Here is a 17526-nt window from a genome sequence, read left to right as displayed (position 1 = left end):
TTGTTTTTGAAAATGAGTTATTAGAAAAGATATTGACAATTCTGAAACTATAAGATCGTTTAGAAATGATCAAACCTAAATGGAAACCTGAGTACATCTTTCCATAAACGCTCAGCAATACTAGGTTTTTACCTAAAATCATAACAATGGAGCCACTCACTATCCTCTATCCTCTGAGGTCTCTTACCTCCAAAGACATGTTTCTCTATCATTCTGCCTCTGGTGATACACATTTAGCAGTTTGGGTGGTACCTGATTGGGGGTAGACAATCTCTTTTCCTGTGCTCGCCTATGCCCTTCGACACCAAGGTGGAAACTTTTTCTTCTGATGCTCTCCTCTGATTCTGATTTGGACAATTTCTCAACATCTCCCTTTTCTTCTCCACTGGAGAGCTTCTTTTGGTTCTTTTTCTTTCTTCTGTTTCTTCTTTCTTTAGCACTTTTAGAGCTCAGTTTGGATGTTTCAGAAGAACTCTCTGAGAGGCCCATAATTCTGCTTCTCCCAATACTTGTATATTCAGCTGCTGCCGCTGCAATTGCCTGGTTGGGCCAAGAGGTTAACACTTAAATGAGTCATTTCCCAATCCTGGGAAACCCTAGGACAGGACATATTTCGCCTATCAGTGTAACTACATGGTACATATAATTATGTCCTTTAAACATGAAATGATCGTTTTCTTTATACAATGACCAGAATGCTTACAAAGTATATATTTGTTTCCTGTCTCAGGTTGAAATAAAGTTCTATTGTGTTTTGGAATTAAACTATTACATGTCATTAATTTGCTTACAGTAAAGAAATATTAAATATTACATGTTAAAGTTTTACAAGGTAATTTTGAAACATAAAACTCACATAAACCATGTAATAAGATAGACAATTTGTATATAAAGCAATTAACTCAATATTATCAATAGAATCAGGTACTCTATGGTTTAATAAAGATTGAGTTATCTGAAAAATAAATAAATTATTAAAAAATGATACTGTAAGAAAATGGTAAGGTCAATGACTATTAGCCTGAAAGAAATTTCTGGGAATTCTCTAGGTAGTACCTGGTATAACTTAGTACTATCCCTTTACAAAAATGTTTTGATTATAAACATTAAAAAATTCTTGTAAAAAAAATTGGGAAATAAAGATGTGAATGAAAAACAGAAAAAGTCACCTTACATCCCCAAAATAATTGGTGCTAGTATTTTTTTCATTCTTTTTATATGTAAGTATAATTTTAAAATTGTGATTGTATTCTACTATAGTATTTATCATTATTCTAAAAGGTTTTTCCTCATGACATAGTAATTTTTAAAACATACATAATTTTATGACAAAATAATACCATAAAAGATATATAATTTTCATAACTTTTTAAGTTATTTTCTAATTTTTCAAAGTTTAAATGTTTTCTGATTTTTAACATTATTAAAATGCTGCACTGAATATTTGTGCATTAGAGTTTCTCTGAATTACAGATGATTAATCTCCCCTAACACTAGATTCCTTGAAGAGATTTAACTAGGTCAAACTTTCAGACAAATTTTAAGATACCTGCAGTATATTTGAAATTATGTTTCTTTTAGTACAAGCCTTCTCAAACATTTACACTGAAGAATCTCTTTGGAGACAGGATTAAGGAGGAAACTTTCAAGGATCTGTGACAGCTTAAGGTAGCCACACCAAAATTACTACTTTCTTAATATCTCATGCTTTATCTTAAAAATCCTTGTGACATTAAGAAAAAATGACACACTTTTCTTTATACCCCATAGACGAGTATCTGTTAACTTTAATCTTAAAATATTTTTCCTGAAACCATTGTATACAATTGGTACTCTGGGGAAATGCTCTCTCTCTCGCTCTCTCGCTCTCTCTCTCTCTCTCTCTCTCTCTCTGTGTGTGTGTGTGTGTGTGTGTGTGTGTGTGTGTGTGTATGGATGCAGTTTATATACCTAAATTCATTAAAGAAAATCTAGCTGGAGGAGGCTGAGCATAGACCACAGTGCCTCTGTTGTAACCTTTTGCGTTTCTATCTCTAAGAAGAATTTTAGATCAAATAACACTACCTCAGCTTCTTCTTGCTCTTTTTTAAGTCGGTCTAACATCTGTTGAAATTCTAATTCTTTCTGTTTAGCTTCTTCGATGTTTGCCTGGTTCTGTTCTTCATAAGCCATGGCAACCACAGCCAGGATCAAGTTTATTAGATAAAAGGAGCCCAGGAAAATCACTACCACAAAGAAGATCATGTAGGTTTTGCCAGCAGCACGCAGAGTCTAGGGAAAAATGGAAATTGTCATTTTTATAATAGAAAAAAAAATTAAGTAAATTATTTCAATTTGACTAGCATGGGCAAATCTGACAGTTTTGTATAATCTCATGTTATCAAAAATGTAAAGAAAAAAATTGTATCTTCATGGAAAACAAATATTAAACACATTTTCAGTACAAAGAATATAGCAATACAATATGCTTCTACTAAAGTCATGTATATTTCTTGATTATTAAATGTAGTAGTATAAAAATCATGCATTTTTTCCTATAGTCTGAAAATTACTCATAAAATTAAACACTTTGCTCACTTTCAAATTTTAGGAACAGGTGATATCTATAGTCCCTTTTACTGTTAAAAGTCTATCTTTTATTTCTTTACCATCAAATAATAATAGCATTAAATGTTAACAGTAGGCAGATAGCCTTATTTAATTATTTTATTCATCTCATATGTATTTTTAATTAACTTTTCTCAAGTGTGTTTGCTTTTAAAATAGATTTTATTTTTTAAAATAGTTTTAGGTTTAGAGCAAAATTCAACTGAAGATACAGAGATTCTTTCTTTCTTTCTTTCTTTCTTCAGAACGTATAATTTGTTACATAGGTTTACATGTGCCATGATGGTTTGCACCCATCAAGCTGTCATCTACATTAGGTATTTCTCCTAGTGCTATCCCTCCCCTTGTCCCCAACCCCTCAACAGGCCCTGGTGTGTGATGTTCCCCTCCCTGTGTCCATGTGTTATTGTTCATCTCTCATTTATGAATGAGAACATGTGGCATTTGGTTTTCTGTTCCTGTGTTAGTTTGCTGAGAATGATGGTTTCCAACTTCATCCATGTCCCTGAAAAGGACATGATCTCATTCTTTTTTTATGGCTGCATAGTATTCCACAGTGTATGTGTACCACATTTTCTTTGTCCAGTTTATCATTGATGGGCATTTGGGTTGGTTCCATGTCTCTGCTAATGTTAATAGTGCTGCAATAAACATATGTGTGCATGCATCTTTATAGTAGAATGATTTATATTCCTTTGGGTATATGTCCAGTAATGGGATTGCTGGGTCAAATGGTATTTCCGGTTCTAGGTCCTTGAGGAATTGCCCCACTGTCTTCCACAATAGTTAAACTAATTTACACTCCAACCAACAGTGTAAAAGTGCTCCTATTTCTTCACAGCCTTGCCAGCATCTATTATTTCTTGACCTTTTAATAATCACAATTCTGACTGGCTTGAGATGGCATCTCACCGTGGCTTTGATTTGCATTTCTCAAATGATCACTGATGTTGAGCTTTTTTTTTTTTATATATGTTTTAGGCTGCATAAATGTCTTCCTTTGAGAAGTATATGTTCATATCCTTTGCCCACTTTTTGATGGGATGCAAGGCTGGTTCAATATATGCAAATCAAGAAATGTAATCCATCACATAAACAGAACCAATGACAAAACCACATGATTATCTCAATAGATGAGGAAAAGGACTTTGATAAAATTCAACATCCATTCATGTTAAAAACTATAAATAAACTAGGTACTGATGGAACATATCTCAAAATAATAAGAGCTATTTATGACAAACCCATAGCCAATATCATACTGAATGACAAAAGCTGGAAGCATTCCCTTTAAAAACTGGCACAAGACAAGGATGCCCTCTCTCACCACTCCTATTTAGTATACTGTTGGAAGTTATGGCCAGGGCAGTCAGGCAAAAGAAAGAAATAAAGCGTATTCAAATAGGAAGAGAAGAAGTCAAATTGTCTCTGTTTACAAATGACATGATTCTATATTTAGAAAACTTGATAATCTCAGCCCAAAAACTCTTTAATTCAATAAGCAACTTCAGCAAAGTCTCAGGATACAAAATCAATGTGCAAAAATCACAAGTATTCCTCTGCACCAACAATAGACAAGCAGAGAGCCAAATCAGGAATGAACTCCCACTCACAATTGCTGAAAAGAGAATAAAATACCTAGGAATATAGTCTACAAAGGATATGAAGGACCTCTTCAAGGAGAACTACAAACCACTGCTGAAGGAAATAAGAGAGGACACCAAACAAATGTAAAAACATTCCATGCACATGGATAGGAAGATTCAATATTATGAAATGGCCAAACTACCAAAAGTAATTTATAGATTCAATGCTATTCTTATCAAACTGCCATTGACATATTCACAGAATTAGAAAAAAAAACTACTTTAAATTTCATATGAAACCAGAAAAGAGGGCATATAGCTAAGACAATCCTAAGCAAAAAGAAAAAAGCTGGAGGCATCACCCTACCTGACTTTGAACTATACTATAAGGCTACAGTAACCAAAACAGCATAGTACTGGCACCAAAATAGACATATAGAGCAATGGAACAGAAGAGAGACCTCAGAAATAACACCACACTTCTACAATCATCTGATCTTGGACAAACCTGACAAAAACAAGCAATGTGGAAAGGATTCCCTATTTAATAAATAGTACTGGGAAAACTGGCTAGCCATATGCAGAAAACTGAAACTGGACTCCTTCCTCACAACTTATACAAAAATTGACCTAAGATGGATTAAAGACTTAAATGTAAAACCCCAAACCATAAAAACCCTAGAAGAAACCTAGGCAATACGATTCAGGACATAGACATGGGCAAAGACTTCATGACAAAAACACCAAAAGCAATTGCAACAAAAGCCAAAACTGACAAATGGGATATAATTAATCTAAAGAGCTTCTGCACAGCAAAAGAAACTAAACATCAGAGTGAACAGGCAAACTATGGAGTGGGAGAAAAATTTTGTAATCTACCCATCTGACAAAGGTTTAATACTGAGAATCTGCAAGTAACAAACAAATTTACAAGATAATTAACATTTTAATTAACAATTTTATAATGTAATATACTTTTATCATACATTGCATTTTAAAGTGAATTTAGAATAGTATAAATGAAAAATAAGTCTCTCTTTCCTCTGATGAAAAATTATTTCAATTGTTTTAATTTGTGTTTCTTTAATTTTGAGTAAAGGTGATCACTTCTTGCATATTTAAAAAATACTTGCATTCCTGTTTTTGCCGTAAAGTGTATCTTCATAATTTCTGTATTCATTTATAATATTCTTAGAAATTAAGTAAATATAAAATAGACAAAAAAAAAAAAAAAAAGAAAGAAATCTGTGGCTATTCTGAGAAAAGTGACTCATTGTTATGTGTAATGTAGAATAATCATTTTGGTCTCCTTCCTATTGGGGTTGGCTGCTGAGAATATACACATAAATAGAGACCACAGTCCCAAGAGGTTCACATTTAAGTTAGAGGAAATGGCCATGTGAATTAATACTTACAGTACAAGAGATCAATGATATAAACTGAAGAATATACAAAAAGCCATGGAAGTCTACAGCGGGGAGCAATTGATTTGGGAGAGAAAAACTTAGATAAAGGAATTGAGTCTTTAACTGTAAATAGGAATTCAAAACTAAAACATGATGACCGGGTTAACATTAGACAGCCTCTTCTGTTCAGGCCATCCCAAGCACGCATGGAGAACAGTGCATGTGCAGGAGCAGCTGGAGAGAACATTACAGTGTGTCCTGGTACTTAACTAGGACCCATGGGATGATATGCTAAGGAAGGAAAAAGATCTGGAGATTATATATGTCCAGAAAAATAAGAAAATTATTTGTGACTCAAGAAATACCCATATGATTAGTGCTGGGAGTAAAACATTTCTAATTTTAGTAATAAGATAATAGAGTTTCCTCCATGCTCAAATAAATATAAATCCTCCTACTGTAAGGCTGGTAAACAACATATATCGGATACGCCATTCAAAAATACAACACATGTTTCTCTTGACACTTACCTGTTGGTAAAGGTTTTCCCAGTAATCTTGGGTCATTAGCCTAAACAAGGCTAAGAAGGCCCAGCTGAAAGTGTCAAAGCTCGTGTAGCCATAATCAGGGTTTCTGCCAGCTTTCACACAGGTGTACCCTTCTGGACACTGACTACACATGAAAAAGAACATTATAGGTGAGAGTGTCTTCAGGACATAAGCCGAAGAGCCCTACTGAACAGTTACAAACTCAAGGTTTCTTCTACAGGGGAACAATGTTGAATAACGATTAAGAATACATGATTTGGAGCCAGGACGAACTGGGTTTGAATCACACTACTACTGACTACTTGGTGACTTTACCAAATTCTTCAAGGCACAAGTGTCTCTGTAAAAACAGGATAGTAACATCTACCTCAAGAAAATAAGATTTTTATTAAGTTTAAATAAGACAATATGTACAAATTACTTAGCTTACTTCCTGCACATAGAAAGTGTTTAAAAAACCATAGCTGCCATTAGCATCATCATTAAGACATGGAAACTTTCGACAGGTGTTTTGTAACAGTTCTTGAATCAGTAAATATTGATAGGTAGGCCACTACCAAATCTCTTTCTTTCCATATAATTATTGGAATGGATTAGGATAGCCAAAATATAACAATTGTCTAAATGCATAAAAATGTGTAGTTTTAAGACTTTTTTCTTTCTAAAATTGATGGACCGTTTTTTCATGATGCCATTAAATAAATACAATATTAGTTCTTCTGGTAACAGCAACCTTACCCTATTTATTCCTATGTTCCCAGTGCACACAGACCCTGATTAAGAGATGTCTGCATAGAGGGAAAAGCAAGAGCTAATGCAGCTAATGCTACAAAATGAAGTTGGTATAAGACAGAAGCAGCAAGATGAACAGTTGAAATATATGCAATATTCTCATATATACAATATCCTTAAAATTTATGTGCCCAAGTTCAAGGAATCCCTTTGTTTAGAGTGGCCAAAACACTATATTCAGTCACCAATGTGTCATATTTAATTGGAGAATGAGTGGAACTTGGGGATGGAAAGAAAAGTTGATTTTATGACTCTTCTTTCCAGAAAGAAGAAGGACCTGAAACTATCCAACCAACTTTTGGTGGAGTTTTCTTGAAGTAATATTTTCTACATTCTTAAGATTTATATGACTTCTGTCTTGTGTTAATTCAAGCACAATCTCAAAGTCTTGCTTTCGAGAGTATGTATTAACTATGAACATTTTAAAGACTGGATTTGCTGTGGGACAAAATGAGTCAAGTAATACTATGAAACATATAAAAAGCAATATAGAATCAAAGACTCTAATTTGCAAACTGATAGAACATGTTTTTCCTTCTCTTTCAGCCCTTAGACTAAAAAGAAAACAAATATTACATACCCTGAATCTGTGCTGAAACCACAAAGGAGAGCATCTTTGGATCCCTCCAAGTAATAAAAGTATTCTGTTGAAGAAGAATTTGAACAGTTATAACATTACAGAGTTTAAGCAGTGATTGTGATAAAGCAGGTAAATTAATTGATATAGACATATATCCACAAATTCAGGCCTGGTCCCAGGCAATATGCATCCATTTATTTATTATTTTCTCATATACTCTCCCTTAAATATTTATTGATAACCTCTTATGTGCCAGGCAATAAATATGACAATAAACATGATATAAAATTGTTAGTTTTATGAAGCATCCTTTATGTTTAGGTGAGGGTGGAGATGGGGAAAAACTTAAGTAAATAAATAAATATACAAGATATTTTCAGATACTGATAAATGATCTAAAGAAAATAAATTAAGACAATGTGGTAGGCTGCAGTCGGGAAGGTCTTTCTAAGGAGATGATATTTAAACTAAGACCTAAATGTCACAAAGTAGACAGTCATACAAAGACTGGTGAAGAGATATTTGAGTAAAATTCTTTTACTTTTCATTCACCAAGAATGAAAGGGGAAGGGCAAGAGCGAAAGCCCTAAGGCAGAGATGAAGTTGGCGTGTGGAAAAGCCAACAAGATGGCCAGCATGGCTACTGTGTGGTGAGAGGGAGGATTGTGGTGGCAGAGGTAGGCAGAGGTCAGATCATGTAGGAATTTACATATCATTGAAATGAGTTTGGATTTTAAGTATGATTAAAGGTACCATCATGTGTCACTTTATGACTGTGATACCTTCTGAGAAATGCATCATTAGGATGTTTTGTCCTTGTGCAAACATCCTAGAGTGCACTTATACAAATCTAGGTGGTCTAGCCTACCATACACCTAGGTAGGCTATGTGGTATAGCGTATTGCTCCTGAGATGCAAACCTGTAGAGTGTGCTACCATACTCAATACTGTAGGTAACTGTTATACAATGGAAGTGTGTATCTAAACACAGAAATGGTACAGTACAAAATGCACTATTAGAATCTTATGAGATCACCATTGTATATGTGGTCTGCTATTGACTGAAACATCATTATGTGATATATGAATGTAATAAAAATGGGAAATAGAGATATGGGACATCATTGGCATGTTAAAATGTCACTGTAATTACTCTGTGGGCAGTGGGCTATAGAGAAGCAGGTATGGAGGCAAGGAGACCAGTTAGGTGACTGTAGTGAGAAGGGACATGGCTACAACTCAGAGAATAGCTGTGGATGTAGAGAGAAGGGGATGGAAGGAGAGCGGACAGGAACTGCTAATGAAGGGCATGTGAGGTGTGTACGAGAGAGAGGACACAGGATCTATCAGCTGGGGAGACGCTGGTGCCTGTTGCTGAGAAGAGGAAAACTGCAGCAAGAAGAGGTCTGGAGAAAAACCAGGAGTCCTGTTTCAGCCATGTTTGAGATGATGGTTAGGTATGATATTTTTCAAGTAAGCAGTTGGATTGATATGAGATTCTGGACATCAGTAGAGCTGTCAAGGCTGGAGATATAAAGATGGGAGTTATCATCTAACAGACAGCTTTCAAGGCCATGGGGATTGATGAGTTTACCTAGAGAGAAAGTTTGTAGCTAGAAAAGGAAAAGGAAGGGAAGAGAAGGGACACTAGGGGAGCAAAGAAGAAGAAAGGAGGGGAGAGGAGAAAATGGTAGAGGAGGGAAAGGGGAGAGAAGGAAGAGAGCCCTGACTGAGTCCCAAAATACTCCAGAAGAGGCAGAGTCAGTAATGCAGTGACATAAATAAAATTTGTTTTCTAAAATTCATTTTACTTTTCATTCACCAATCCATACTTGTTTAGGACCTACTAATTCTAGGTGTTGAGGAGATGACAATGTAATCAATGTATATTTTCCACTTTCTACCTTTCATGGTACCCTTTGTGCTAAGTTTTAGTAGTAAAAGTTCTCATCAACTCTTTTGTCATTTGCTATTAAGGCTTGCTCCTAAGACTGGGGGCAGATCTATCCTTGCATAGTAAACATTTAAAGGACTAAAAACCGTTTTGTCATCTCTCTTAAATATCTATTCTACTGAATAAGAGCCTGACTTCCTATTTTACTCAGGTCAAAGAAAAAAATCGGATTATTAGGAGGCTTTTGGAGTAATCATGGAAGATATACTATGAAATCAGATATTCTTGGATTTGAATGTTGCTTCTATTCCTACTTAAGTAAGTGAATTATCTTTAAGCCATTAAGCCTTAGTTGCTGCATCTATAAAATATGCATAAGAATACCTACTTTATAAAGTTATTAAATAGTATACATCGGATATTGCATTTAAAGCACTTGATACAGTGATCCACACATTCTATAGTAGCTACTCAAAGACAGGTTTTGTTGTAATTAGCTAAACTGTTATACAATTTGAGATAAAACTATTTGTTGACTTACACATCATTATTTTATCTTACCTAGAAGATGCAGATAAAACAATAAAGTCTCATAGATTGAGGTGTAAATGTAGGTGAGAATGTGCATGAAAAGCTTTCCTGAAAACACTCCTTTACCTCAGGAAGGATGGGCCTGGTAGAGTGAGTATGGGGGAGGCTAAGATGCAATTTTGCATCCATAAACATCCAAGATATTTTGTTAAGTATGGATGACTTTAGAATTATCCTTTAAACTAACTCTGGTTCACGTTTACCAGCCACTGAGGTGCTGCACTGTATGAACGGGCTCTGGAGCTGTCTGGACCTGCACACTGCTGCACTACCATATTTAACACAGTACAAGAATGAGGGAAGGTGAAGCAATGTAGGTAGCTCACTCTAGGTTTCTAGAAAACTTTAAAATAATTTCGAAACAACTGGACATTAAATTATTAGGATGGTTGGCTTCAAGAAGATGTAAGGTTAACATCTTTAAAAAAGGGGGGAAAATGGAATGCAAAGAGAAATGAAACATTGCTTCTGCACATTCAAAAGTGGCATGATTCTGAAAAATAAAGAGTGGATCATGACCTAGTAATTCCAATCTAGGTATATACTGAGAACTGAAAACGTATTTCCACAAAAAAATTGTACATGAATGTTTACAGCAACATTATTCATTATAACCAAAAAATGGAAATAACCCAAATGTCCATCAACTGATGAATACATAAGCAAAATATGGCATATACAATGAAATATCACTTAGAAATAAAAAGAAATGAGGCATAGATACATACTATAGAATGGGTAAATTTTGAAAACATTATACTAGATGAAAGAAGACAGGTAAAAAGCCGCATATATTACTATTCCATATATATTAAATCTACAGAGTGGGTAAATCCATAGGGATAAAAAGTAGATTAGTGGTTGCCAGGGGCTAGGGGAAAAGGGAAATGGAGAATGACTACTAATGGTGCCTGGGTTTCTTAGTGGGAAAGATGAAAATATTTTAAATTACATAGTGGTGATAGTTGCACAACTCTGAATACAGTAAAAAAAAAAATGAGTTGTACAGTTTAAAAAGAGGAATTTTGTGGCATATAAATTATTTCTCAATAAACCTATTTTTAAAAGAGACTACAGCATAATGGCAAAGGTTGTGGGTTGTGGAAGAATAAATGCCAATTTCTCAGTAAAATACATATGGGAAAAATGAAAATTGATATAACAAAAATACAGAATTGATATTAAATCTAAAGAAGATTCTGGGTGAGTTTTTACTACAAGATTAATGTAGAAAAAGGGCAAAAAAAAAAAAAACTCTGATAATTTTGCCCTTGCTCAGAAAGACAATTATGACAACTGTGTATGTCTTGGGCTTATGGAATTGAAGGGTATATCCCCAACCAAGGGTGAATAATACAACTCTGAGAAAACTACGGCAGGGAATCAGGTCTGGGCAGAGGGCCTGCGTATGATACGCTACATTCTGGCAAATATAGTTCTCACAAGAAAACAGTTGTAGGTGAAAGGGATAGGAAAAGTCTTGTTAGTAGTGAAGACCAATATTGTGGGTTTTTTTCCAAACCTTTCTCTATTAAATGTCAAATATTCAGAAAACAGGAAGAAGAGAATATCCTATTTTAGCCCAACACAACCACAGTATATTGCTCCATAATACTGCACATTTAGCTACACACTGCACATGAAATCCACTTTCAACTGTAGCAGCAAAAAGGGTGTTTGATAAGCATTAAAGCAGATAGCAACACCAAAGGAAATCTACAAATTGTATGTTTTTCAGTAGGAGCCCAGACAGTGAGTTAATTTATTTGATCATGAATTTTGAAAGACATTTCGGAAAATGCTTTGCTATAGGCACTGGAAAACGCTTTTAGGTTATGCTGAGGTTCTCTATGTAGGCTGCCTTTACCATTACAATTCTTTGATCTTTTTAACATCGCCAATTCATCTGCCTTACCACTTTCTCATAATCTATCAACCAACTCAGGCTCTTGTCACTCTTTGTCCAGCTTGTATCCATAGGCATTCGTTATAATCAGTCCCTAACCCGGCAGAACCAAAATCTACACATAATCTAGCATCCGTCTTTTCCATGCTGGCTCCCAAATGGCTGAATGTTGGTAAAGAGACTCTTATAACAAAGTGAATGGTTATATTTTAAGTAAATAATCTCCAACATCAAACTGGCACTCAGAATACCCTCAATTTCTCATTCCCTAAGATGACCATATATATAATGCATTCTTGTCAAATATTCTATAGAATTTTCCCTTCCTCATTTGCACTCTCAGGCAATGATCTCATCTTATACTTTGAGGAAATAAAAACCACTGTATTTGAACTCAGTCATCTTTTGATAACTCTGCAGTCTTCCCTTCTATCGTTCCTCCTGTTTCAGTGGAGCTGTCTCTCCCCTCTACTCTTTCACTTTCACAAGGACTTGACTTCTCCCTGTCTCTCCTGAATTCGTTCATATGTAACTACTCATTCATTATAATTAGCAAAACATCCTTAAAATATCCATATTTTTAAAAAGTGCCAGCCATTGATGCATTATTCTGCTTCCCTTTATAGCCACATTTCTTGGGAGACTTGTCTACGCATTTTATCTTCTTTCTGACCTCTTATTTTCACCCCTGTATGCATTTTATTCTGACCTTGAACCCTTACTACTTCCCCAAATTTTCTCAAGAAATTCTCTGGTGACTTTCCTGTTACCTAACCTAACGCATATTTCTTTCTTCATCATCCTTCATCCGTGATCTTGCAGCATTATCCTACAAAATCACTCCCATTTCTACAATATGTTTTCTTCTCTTGGCTTCATCATTTATATCTTTGCTTCTTACTTTGCTGGCAGCTCTTTCTCTGTGTTCTTTTCTGGACCATCTTTTCTACCTGAATTCTAAACATGAGAGTTGTAGATCTCAGGAACAGATTGCTTTAAACACCAGGTGGCCCATTCTCTACTCACTTAAAAATATCAGAGATGTTCAGAGGTAGAGGGGCGTGTGTGTGTGTGTGTGTGGGTGTGTGTGTGTGTCTTTTCTTTTTGCTGATTGCTCTGGAATTTATTATTTCCAAACCCAGCAAGCCCTCCGATTTCTATGCTTAAATCTCCAATTGTCTATATTATATATCCACCTGGACATCTCAAAGGCATCTCATTTTAATTTTAGCTAGGTAATAGTGACCTTCCACTACAAACGTGTCCACCATTTCCTTATAAACCATCACCACATATCCCTTACTGCAGCCAGAAACTGAGAAGTCACACTTGATGCTTCCTCTCTTCTTTAATCCATCAGCGAACTCTACAGACTTTGTGTCTTGAGCTCATCTATTTCCTTTTCACTTCTCTGCCATCACTCTAGATGAAACCTTCATTTTCTCTTGCCTAGATGAGAGAATAAATCTTCAACTGGTCTTCCTTATTCCCATCTACCATCTACCCTCGCTTAGTCAGTTGTCCACATGACAGACAGCAATAAAAACCACGGCATTTAAAATAAAATACAAACTCCTTCCTATGGACTGAAATGTCCTGCATGATATGACCCCTGTTTTTTCTGCTACTTTCTCTGTTGCCATTCTTCCTTTCTCTTACTAAATCACAGTGCTATTTTTCCATTCTTTAAACCCATATGCTTCCTTTATTCAGGGCCTTTGCCCATGCTATTTCTCCTAACTAAAGCAGCACCCTCCATATGCAGACTCACACCCACACTTACACTATTTTGTGGTTTCTTGCTATCTTTTAGATCTCAGATTAAAAGTCATCACCTCAGAGATGTCTTCCCACCTAGTTAATATCTCAGCACCTGAGACTCACTTCTTTTGCATGGCATTTATTATACCTTCAGATATTTTTAATTTATTTGTCCGTTCTCCCTTAAGCATTTTTTTTTTCACTCCCACTAGATGATAAGCTCTGTGAAAGCAGGGACTGAGGCTGTTGTTTATTGCTATAGCTCAGGGAAACCACATAATAAACACACCAATCAATAAAAGTTTGAATCAATTATGCAGTCAAAAATGGCTTCTATGACATAGAAAACAAAGGAAATTTGAGATTTGATTTAAACACCTCTTTGATAAAACTACATTTCAGAAGAAAATAAAGAATAATAAACAGATTTTGAAGAGAGGATTGTGGTATATGACTCATTATTAGCTAACTGTCATTCACTCATGTTTAAAGACAATATAAAGATAATTTGCATAACTCAAGGGCTCTTCCTATTATTTTTTAGGAAAAAAATACATGAAGCCATTCCAGAAAGTGATGAATTATATTAAATTTGATTAAAGGCTGTCTCTGTACGAAGAGAACTGCAACTTGACTTCATATGTAAACAAACTGCATTCTAATTTATTAGTATATTCTTTTAACAAGTAGCTGTCTCGACCAATCACAGCAGCTGAGCTTCAGCCAACCACAACCTGCAGACTTATCAGACAATGTCCACAGAAGGCAAATGTCGTGCTATACACAATCAAGCTGTTTCTGTGTGTCATTCCCTTTTTCTATCTATAAATACCCTTGATCATGTTGCTGAGTTGAGCTCTCTGAACTTCTCTTGGTTCTGAGTGCTGCCTGAATCATTATTATTATCTTATTTCAGCAATAAATACTATTTCTTACTGAAATACATTGCTAAACTTAATTTGTTGAAAGTTTTTCTTTTAATAAAGGTTAAAACAACCATTCATAATATAAACTAAGAAATAGGACTAAGACTTGGAATAAAATGACTGATCTTAGTGAGAAAAGTTAAGTTTAAATAAGTGTGGTAATCTACAATATTAAACATATATTAGTCATCAGATATATTAACTTTACAGCATATAAATTAAGAAATAAAATTCTCCAGAAATTGGAAATAAAATTCAAATCATATTTCTAACAATCAGAAACTGGAAAAGTGGATAAAGATAAAAAGGAAGGGAAAATATGCTACATTCTTCACCAAATGGTAGTAGTGAAAATATATACATTAACTTCTTTACTTCAAAACTTTCAGTTTTCTTGTTAAGGTTTCTGTTTTTTCCTGTCGTTTTATTTATAGTCTTTTACTATGTTGGCTAGGGTGTTATTTGATTTTATTTGTCCCCGTGAGTGAGAAAGGACACATCTGGTAAAATAAAAAAGAAAATCACATATATTATTTTTTATTACCTAAGGAAAATCCTGACCTTTCCTTCCTCATCTCCTTTTGGCAACAGCACATATATTTGAAAGGTTTCATGACTTCCATCCACACCGGGGTCAGATTATCTATTAAGGTTTATGTATTCACGTGGACAACATCAGATAGATACATTCCAGGTATCAGACAGAAAGTACAATCTTGATCTTATTTTCATCCAACATTCATAAACTGTTCCAGTGAGAGACACTGTGCTAGGAGATAATTGTTTAGAGAACATGCAGTTCATTCTTTATGTAAGAAACTCTAATTGATAACTCTGCATTAAGCAGACTTCTGAGGGTGCATACAGGTTATCTCATGTGGTACCTACAGAAATAATTCTACTGAACTAAACTTTGATGTAATGCCATCAGCTTATATGGAAGGAAGTCACTAAAAGCAGATTTGAAACTTATCATTGGTTATAAAGTGGGTGTTAATAAAGCTGAGTAAATGATTTTGCTTTGTACCAATCTTTAGGAATACTATCAAGGTACGGATACTATCTTAATAATTAATAATTAATATATATGATTTATAGAACTGTAAGATATTATAGTCATAAGTACAGTCTATTAAGTATAAAAATCTATCATAATAAATATATTGCATTATATATAACAAATATAAGTATGTACTATATAATAAAATTATATAAAATATATAATCTATCATATTGTTAAATGTAATGGTTAATGTTACTAATTCAAAGCTACATTTATTTTTGTAGAGAAAATTGATTCTTATGATATAGAAATTGGGAATTATGGAACTATCTCATGTTCCTTTTGCCAGTACTGGTAGATAGCTTAGAACCAGGATGATTTGTGGGCACTTGTGAAATAGTAGGGACCCCAGCTGGGTCAATAATGATATTTCATTTCCCCAACCTTGGTGGTTCAAGTGTTGGCAAGTATCCAAATTTAGCCCAGGCAGAATATTTTGGAAGAATTTTTAAATAGGAGAGATGGTCTTGGTTCTCTGTAGCTTCAGAGGTGAGGGGTTTTGAGTACAGAGCTACAGATGGCTATTTCGCTCATTATGTGGAGAAGCCTATCAAAGATAATAAATATGACTCATGGAGAGAAATAAAAATTTGTGCTACATCAAAAAAAAAAAAAAAAAAGAACCAGGATGATTTATAAAAATCATATGTAATATGATCCAAATTCACACTGTAGCAACTTTCTATACATTTGAGTAGCTTTGAAATGATTAGAATGAAAGCAACATTTCATTGTTAAAAGAGAGAAATGTTTTTAGCATTATTTCAATCTATTAACAAATGCAGGGACATTCTTACTTCTAAAGTCTTCTTCATCCTCTAGGGTATCCATTATGCTTTCTAATGTTTCATTATTTTCAAGTGAATCCCGAAAACATTTATGTTTCAGGTTGCCCATGAACAGCTGTAGTCCGATTAGTGCAAACACACTCAGACAGAATACAGTCAGGATCATGACGTCAGAAAGCTTCTTCACTGACTGGATCAAAGCCCCCACAATTGTCTTCAGACCTGAAAATGGGAGAAAAATGTGTTTATAATTCATAAAGCCTCTGAATAGAAACAAAAAATACAAGATTTCCTAGAAGTGCATGCATTATATCAAACCAATGGATCTTAAAGTGTCTAATTTCTAAAAAAGCCTTCTGGGTATGCTATTTTATATATACTTTGTTTTTGTATATTATAGCAAATGATTAAAAATGTAACATATTCTCAAAGAATACCCAGGTTGTCAAAATGAATAATTTGACTATTCAAAACACTTGCAAAAATAATTTTTATAAGTTCTAATGTTTGTCAAACAAACCACCTCTCTATAAATGGCACCAAAACAAATTGCAGCATATAATGACATCTCGTAATAAAGAGTAATTTTCAATAAAGAAATGGTTTGCTGAGAAAAAAAATATAAAACAATGTGTCATGCAATATCCCCATGCTGATATTTATGATCTCTTTCTTAACTATTTTAAAATTGATTAAAATAAATTGAAATTTTCCTTCCTGTATAAGTAAATGGAAAAACAAGCCCTCAGACAGGCGGGAAGATTTCAAGTTGAGATGTGAGCCAAGTGGTCATCTTCATCCTAAAAGACTCATGCAACTGATTAAACTCAAAGGCTGACTTTTGATAATGATTGTGGAAAACAGAAGAAATCAAATTTAATTAAAATGGCATAAAAGAGAGGTGTGTCTTTTATGTCTTTCTTCCAAAAGTTCAAAGTCAGCCCTGGCGTTTAATCCCACTCTCACCTGGAATGACTGAAATTGTTTTCAGTGCTCGGAGAACTCTGAATGTTCTCAACGCTGAGACATTGCCCAGGTCCACAAACTCTGTCACATATCTGTAATAGGGGAGTTCACA

The 17526-nt window shown here is 34.5% G+C and overlaps 1 protein-coding gene across 2 annotated transcripts in view; it reads right to left on the bottom strand.

Moving 5' to 3' along the window:
- SCN9A (sodium voltage-gated channel alpha subunit 9) overlaps positions 1 to 17526 on the bottom strand; it is a 108530-nt gene that overhangs the window by 85468 nt on the left and 5536 nt on the right. For both annotated transcript variants that reach the window (XM_012440613.2, XM_012440614.2), the window contains exons 6-10: positions 16458 to 16670; positions 7520 to 7583; positions 6130 to 6271; positions 2065 to 2271; positions 253 to 540 (exon numbers count right to left, since the gene is read on the bottom strand). In XM_012440613.2, coding sequence (XP_012296036.2) covers positions 253 to 540; positions 2065 to 2271; positions 6130 to 6271; positions 7520 to 7583; positions 16458 to 16670 — 914 coding nt within the window. The remainder of the gene's footprint in view (positions 1 to 252; positions 541 to 2064; positions 2272 to 6129; positions 6272 to 7519; positions 7584 to 16457; positions 16671 to 17526) is intronic.

This window comes from Aotus nancymaae, unplaced genomic scaffold, assembly GCF_030222135.1.
Source record: "Aotus nancymaae isolate 86718 unplaced genomic scaffold, 86718_ANA_hifiasm-v0.15.2.pri h1tg000029l, whole genome shotgun sequence".
Classification (NCBI taxonomy): Eukaryota; Metazoa; Chordata; class Mammalia; order Primates; family Aotidae; genus Aotus; species Aotus nancymaae.
Note: the sequence above shows the minus strand (reverse complement) of the source record. Positions and strands in the feature narration are given on the sequence as shown.